Source organism: Scyliorhinus torazame, chromosome 5, assembly GCF_047496885.1.
Source record: "Scyliorhinus torazame isolate Kashiwa2021f chromosome 5, sScyTor2.1, whole genome shotgun sequence".
NCBI classification, from domain to species: domain Eukaryota; kingdom Metazoa; phylum Chordata; class Chondrichthyes; order Carcharhiniformes; family Scyliorhinidae; genus Scyliorhinus; species Scyliorhinus torazame.
Window position 1 is genome coordinate 81,483,379 of NC_092711.1, and position 7,474 is coordinate 81,490,852.

At 46.8% G+C, this 7,474-nt stretch overlaps 1 protein-coding gene across 1 annotated transcript; it reads left to right on the forward strand.

Moving 5' to 3' along the window:
- The first annotated feature begins 630 nt into the window (after positions 1-630).
- On the forward strand, positions 631-7,224 carry LOC140418630 (uncharacterized). Its single transcript, XM_072502191.1, has 3 exons — positions 631-656; positions 4,258-4,371; positions 6,269-7,224. The coding sequence occupies exon 3, from the start codon at positions 6,385-6,387 to the stop codon at positions 7,057-7,059; it is 675 nt and encodes a 224-aa protein (XP_072358292.1). The 5' UTR covers positions 631-656; positions 4,258-4,371; positions 6,269-6,384; the 3' UTR covers positions 7,060-7,224.
- Positions 7,225-7,474: the final 250 nt, after the last annotated feature.

Below are 7,474 nucleotides of genomic sequence, written 5' to 3' on the forward strand. Positions count from 1 at the left end.
AAATTTATCATTGTTTTACTCCATGGTAATGATCACCCTGATCTCTGTAATCTCCTCCACACACACTCCTTTCAGATTTCTGCACTCATTTAATTCCAGCATTCCTGATTCTAATCTGTCCACCATTACTGAGTTGCCAAGGCCTCAATTTCTGGAATTTCCTCCTTAAAACTCTCTGACTCTCCGACTCTCTTTCCTCCGTTAAGATTGTCCTTAAAATCTAATATCTCGTCAGTGTCAATTGTTATTTTGTAACGTTTCTCTGAAAGTCGAAAAAGTTTTATTCTGTTCAAGTCATAATATAAATTCGAATTATTGTCACAATCCTCGGCATATATTCTGCCCCTTAAATAGGAATTTGTAACTGAGTGAAATAGTTGGATGGACATTCTGTCATGAAGACACATTTCAAAAACGTTGCCCCCAACAATGATGGCGACTGAGCCTGCGCTCTGATGCTTGTGCCCCAATAAAGATGGTGGGTGCGCGTGCGCAGTGAGCTGCCAGTGATCCAAATAAGGATGCCGAGGGCGCATGTGCACTGCTGCGAGGAACCCAATTTGAGACGGCGCATGCGCACCGCTGCCAGTACCAAATAAAGATGGCGGCTGCATAGTACTGTGTGAGAAAGCTCCGAATCCCGCTCAGATCGCCAGGTACCAGTGGTTTATTTTTCCGGATTTTTGCTTTATATAACATGTTTACGAAGCGTGCCAAACGACCAGCATGATCCAGCTCTCCCTCCGTCCCGCTATTCCGACGTTCACGCCACTGCGCATGCTTCATTCGGCCCAGTCCGAACCACATTCACTCCGATTGGTTGGAGGACCAGTCACTCCCGCCCGGTCCCCCGGACCCGCCCACTCTTCTCCTATTGGTCGCGCGATGCCGTCAACCAATGCCCGGGCATTGTGAGGTGTCAGGTGAGAGGTCAGTGTTTTTTGTGGGGTGTGGGGTGGGTGGGGTGGGGTGTGTGTGTGGGTGGGTGGTGGTTTACAAACCCCAGTGGGGCCCTGGAGCCGAATTTGAAACAATGAACATTCTCCACTCTCACTATCTGCCACTTCCGGCTTCTCTCCACAAACAACCTCACAGAGACCAGGGGGGAGACACTGACCCAGTGACAATGTCACTGCATTAGTCACCCAGAGAGACAGGAAAATGTTCTGGGGACATGGGCTCCAATCCATTCAATTAATAAAATTTGGAATTTAAAGTTAGTCTCAGTGATGGTGACTGAGGCTCCACTGAGAAAATCTCCAATGTCACTGGATTAGGTCAAAAAGGCAGAAAGTAGGAAATTAGTTAGTTTAATGCCTGTTGTTGGGAAACTGTTGGAATCCATGATTGAGAAAGTAGCAACCGGACATTTGGAAAGTCAAACTGCAATCCACCAGAGTCAGCGTGGTTTTGTGAAGGGTAAATCGTGTTTGACTCATTTCTTAGGAGTTCTTGGGAGATGTAACAAGCCAAGTGGATAATGGGGTCCTGTAGATGTATTTGGACTCCCAGAATACATTTGATAAGGTGTCACACAAAAGGTAATAATCAAGGTAAAATCCCACGGGGTTGAGAGATAATATATTAGTTTGGATAGAGGATTGGCTAACCAACAGACAGCAGAGATTGGGGATTAGATTTATTAACACATTTACTGAAGAAAAATGTTTTTACCCAGAGGGTGGTGACGGTCTGGAATGCCCCGAACAGGCGGCGGAATGTGGCGACTAGGGGCTTTTCACAGTAACTTCATTGAAGCCTACTTGTGACAATAAGCAATTTTCATTTCATTCATTTTCATTTCATGCACTGCCTCAGGAGGGTGATAGAGACGGGTTGCCTCACATCCTCTAAAAAAAGTACCTGGATGAAGACGGGCACGTCATAACATTGAAGGCTATGAGCCAAGTGCTGGCAAATGGGATTAGGTAGGTGGGTCAGGTTTATCATGTGTCGGTGCAAACTCGATGGACTGAAGGGCCTCTTCTGCACTGTTGCTGATGAAAGTTTGGTGGCATCGTAGACAGCATACATGATAGCAAAAAATTGCAAGAAGATATTGACAAACTCGTGAATGGGCAAGATTGTGGCAATGTAAACATGTGTGAGGTTATCTGTTTTGAACCAAAAAAGCATAGAACTGAGTACTTTCTGAATAGAAAGATGTTAAGTATAGTGGGTGTCCAAAGAGACTTGGGGGTTCATAGAATCTATGGTATGGAGACAGGCCCTTCGGCCCAAACTGGTCCATGCCAACCAAAAAGCCCATCTAAGCCAATCCCATTTGCCTGTATTTGGCCCATATCCCTCTGAACCTTTCCTATCGATGTATCTGTCCAAATGCCTTTTCAATGTTGTCACTGTCCCTGCCTCAACCATTTTCTCCGGCAGCTCATTCCACATACGTACCATCCTCAGTGTAAAACTGTTGCTCCTTAGGTTCCCATTAATTCTTTCCCCTCTGAACTTAAAGCTATGCTCTCTAGTTCTCGATTCCCCAACCCTGAGAAAAAGACTGAGTGCATTCACCCTATCCATGCCTCTCATGATCTTACACACCTCGATAAGATCACCCCTCAGTCTCTTACGCTCCAAAGAAAAATATCCTGGCCTGTCCAATCTCTCCCTATAACTCAGTCCCTTGAGTCCTGGCAACATCCTTGTAAATCTGTTCTGCACTCTCTCCAGTTTAATAACATCTTTCCTATAGCAAAGCAGCCAAAACTGAACACAATACTCCAGGTGCGACCTCACCAACGTCCTGTACAACTGCAACATAACTTCCCAACTTGTATACTCAATGCCCTGACTGATGAAGGCCAGCACGCCAAAAGCCTTCTTCAGAGAATTTATTCGGCCCATTGAGCCTGCATCAGCCCTTACAAGGAGCACTCTACTCAAGCCCACTTATCTACCCTATCCCCGTAACCCAGTAACCCCCACTCAACCTTTTTTTGGACACTAAGGGCAATTTAGCATGGCCAGTCCACCGAACCCGCACATCTTTAGACTGTGGTAGGAAACCAGACAACACACGCAGACACGGGGAGAATGTGCATACTCAGCACAGACAGTGCCCCAGCTGGGAATCGTACCTGGGTCCCTGGAGCTGTGAAGCAACTGTGCTAACCACTATGCTACCGTTCTGCCCTATCTACCTGTGACTCCACCTTTAGAGAACCGTGCACCTGAACTCCAAGATCCCTCTGTTCCATGATACACCCCAAGACCCTACCATTCATTGTGAAAATCCTACCTTGATTTGACTTTCCGAAATGCAACTCCTCGCACTTATCTGTACTGAACTCCATTTCTTGGCCCACTTCCCCGGCTGATCGAGAGCCTGCTGCAATTTTTGATAACCTTCCTCACTGTCGACAATACCACCTATTTTAGTGTCATCTGCAACCTTACTGATCATGCCTTGTACATTCTCATCCAAATCGTTGATATAGATACAAACAGCAATCTCCTAGTTACTGATCTCCGAGTTACTCCCCGACTTAGTTAATTACTCCAGTTTCTCACATTTAGTACAGATTCCCAACCAGCCAATCAGCTTTATTCTGAGTTAAGTTATTTATATTTACTGTTCAAAGCTCCTCCTCCCCGGATTCGGGCCAAATCCGCTCCCTGCCGACTACACCGTGAATCCCTGAGGTAAGTTATTTATACTTACTGTTCTGAAGCCCCTCCTCCCCGGATTCACACCAATTCTGCTCCCTGCCGACTAGGCCGTGAATCCCTGAGGTAAGTTATTTATACTTACTGTTCTGAAGCTCCTCCTCCCCGGATTCGCACCAACTCCGCTCCCTGCCGACTAGGCCGTGAATCCCCGAGGTAAGTTATTTATACTTACTGTTCCGAAGCTGCTCCTCCCTGGATTTGCGCCAACTCCTCTCCCTGCTGTCTAGGCCGTAAATCCCCATGGTAAGTTATTTATATTTACTGTTCCAAAGCTGCTCCTCCCTGGATTCGCACCAACTCCACGCCCTGCGTTCGTGAGATTCATACCTGGGTGTCTGGAAAATCGTTAGGACAGTAACTGTCCTGTAAGGTAATGAGTCATTTTGCTTCCCAATTGGCCGAGGAAGGCAGTGTGTCACAAGGATGGATGTGTTGACCGATTAATGGCTGGAGGATGGGGGTACGTCATGTGATCAAACCTCCAGGAATATATTTAATCAAAGTTGGCGAGGAGAGAATGTTGTGAATTTCTATCCGAAACTGACAGTGAGGTTTCTGTAAATTTCCAAGATACTGGAAGCGGAGGTTTAACAACGGGAAAAGCAAACCAAACGTCACATCGCGATCTGACAGAGTCACTCGATTCATTAGAAACTGAATTTCAGCAGCATCTGGGTGTGGAAGGTAAAAGGTTTGTCTGTTCTGTCTGTGAGGGAAGATTTCAGGTCTCAGTGTGACTGGAAAAGCCCCGAGATTCACAAACCCTGGTTCGACAAAACCTGGAGAACTGTGTTCAGCTCTGGGCAACAAACCTGAGGAAGGATAGAATGGCCTCGGAGGGAGTGTAGATCAGATTTATCTGAGTGATACCTGAACCCCCCGGGGTTAAATTACAAAACTAGCCTGCACAAAAGAGTCAGAGACATGATGGCACAGAGAATGGCAATCGGCCCATTGAGTCCATGCTATCTCTCTGGAACAATCCACTCAGTGCCATTCTCCTGCTCTATCCCTGTATCCTCGCAGGTTTATTTCCCTCCAATTTCCTTTTGAAATCAAATCATTCGTTTGTGTCTATTTTCAAACTCCCTCATAGGCAGCAAGTTTCAGGTCATTGTCGCTCTCTGTGTAAAAACATACATCTCATATCACCTCATATCTCCTGTACCTTTGACATACAAACTAGGAACAGGCCACTCGGCCCCTCGAGCCTGCTCAGCATTCAATAAGATTGCGGCTGAACTCATTCTAACCCCAACTCCACATTCCTGCCTACCCCAATGACCTTTCACCTCCTTACTCATCAAGAATCTATCCAGCTCTGCCTTAAAAATATTCAAGTCGGGCAGCACGGTGGCGCAGTGGGTTAGCACTACGCCCTCACGGCGCCGAGGTCCCAGCTTCAATCCCGGCTCTGGGTCACTGTCCATGTGGGGTTTGCACATTCTCCCCGTGTTTGTGTGGGTTTCGCCCCCACAACCTAAAAATGTGCAAGCTAGGTGGATTGGCCATGCTAAACTGCCCCTTAATTGGAAAAAATGTATTGGGTACTCTAAATTTTAAAAAAATATTCAAGGTCTCTGCTTCCACTGCCTTTTAAGGGCGTGAGTTCCAAAGTCTTACAGCCCTCAAGAGAATAAAAAATCCTCATCTCCATCTGAAATGGGTGACCCCTTATTTTGCAACAGTAACCCCCTTGTTCCAGATTCTCCCACGAGAGGAAACATCCTCTCCACATCCACCCTGTCAAGACCGCTCAGGATCTTGTACAGTTCAATCCAGGCTTTACCCAAAACTTTCAATCTGTGTCCCGACTGCTTGTACGACCAGTGAATGGAAACAGAGTTTCTTTGTCCACCTGATGGAAATCTGGCATGATCTTGTGTCCCTGAATCAAATCTCCCCTCAAACTCCTTTCCTGGAACCATTCTGGGAAATCTCCTCTGCACCTTCTCCAAGAACCTTCACATCCTTCCTGAAGAGTGGTGACCAGAGCTTTATAAAGATTCATAGAATAGAATTAGAATCATAGAATTCCTACAGTGCAGAGGGAGGCCATTTGGCCCATCGGGTCTTCACTGGCCCTTGGAAAAAGCACCCTACTTAAGCTTAAGCCCATGCCTCCACCCTGTCCCTGTAAACCAGTGCCCCTAACTCACCTTTGGACACTAAGGGCAATTTATCATGGCCAATCCACCTCACCTGCACACCTTCGCACTGTGGGAGGAAACCGGAGCACCCAGAGGAAACCCACGCAGACACGGGGAGAATGTGCAAGCTCCACACACAGTCACCTGTGACGGGAATTGAACCTGGGACCCTGAGGCAGTAGTGCTAACCACTGTGCCACCAGAAGCATAGTTTCAGTATCATATTTCTATTTATGAAACTCAAGGTCAAAAATCCTTTGCCAACTACTCTCTTAATATGTCTTGCAGATATACACAATCCAGCAGTTTTCATGGTCACTTCTTCCCAGTGCCGGCCCCACAAATGACCAGATTCATTCAGCTCAATTTCACAACCTGCCTTTGTGTTTTTGTGGGTTCTCTCTCACTCCCTATTTTCTGTTTTCAATCAGTTTCACAGGGTGTTCGAAATGGAGGATTCAAAATCCGGAAACTCAAACCAAGCATCACATCAGGATCTGACAGAGTCCTCAATTTATCATATCCTGAAGATTGGCGGATTTTGAACATGGAAGGAAAAAGCATAGTCCACAGTGGGGAGAAACCGTACATGTGTTGTGTGTGTGGACGAGGATTCACTCGATCATCAGACCTCACAAGCCACAAATGGAGTCACACGGAGGAGAAACCGTGGAAATGTGCGGACTGTGGGAAAGGATTTACTTCCCCATCCAAGCTGGAAATTCATCGACGCAGTCACACTGGGGAGAGACCATTCACCTGCTCCAAGTGTGGGAAGGGATTCACTCACTCATCCAACCTGCAGATACACCAGCGAGTTCACACTGGGGAGAGACCATTCACCTGCTCCAAGTGTGGGAAGGAATTCACTCAGTCATCCCACCTGCTGAGACACCAGCGTGTTCACACTGGAGAGAGACCATTCCAATGTCCAGACTGCGGAAAGCGCTATAAAAGTTCTTGGGAACTGATGTTCCATCAACGTGTTCACACTGACGAGAAACCGTTCAGGTGCTCTGACTGCGGGACTGCGTTCAAACAATCATCTCACCTCACTGAACATCAGCGAGTTCACACTGGGGAGAGACCATTCGCCTGCTCCAAGTGTGGGAAGGGATTCACTCGATCATCCAACCTGCAGACACACCAGCGGGTTCACACTGGGCAGAGACCATTCATCTGCTCAGGTGGGAAGGGATTCACCACTTCATCCACCTGCTGAGACACCAACGAGGCCACAAGTAACGACTGCGTTTGGGTTTTGCTGTTTCTCACATTCAGGACTGAACTATGTTCATTTGGGTCTCTTTCTGCTGATAACAATTCCAGCCCATTTACAGCGGCTAATATTCTGGCTAAAAGTAAAATAAATTAGATTTGTGTGAAATATGCAGTGTGCTGAAACTCTTTAATTACTCTGACACAAGTTAGTTCCTTTTGAAGTAATCTCGCTCTCCCGTCTCTTCCATCCTCACCACCAACAAGAAGTGTGAGGAGCTTGCTGAGCTTCTTTGTGACTGAGATTGAGTAAATCCGATCAGCTGCCTCTGCTGATTCCCTCCCTTCCTTGAGCCCACCAGACCAAACTGTCTCTAAATTTCATCCTTTCCCGAGCCGTGAACCCACATCTTTCTCGA

Coding starts and splice junctions, on each gene's coding strand:
- LOC140418630 (XM_072502191.1), top strand. CDS start 6,385: ATGGAAGGAAAAAGCATAGTCCACAGTGGGGAGAAACCGTACATGTGT.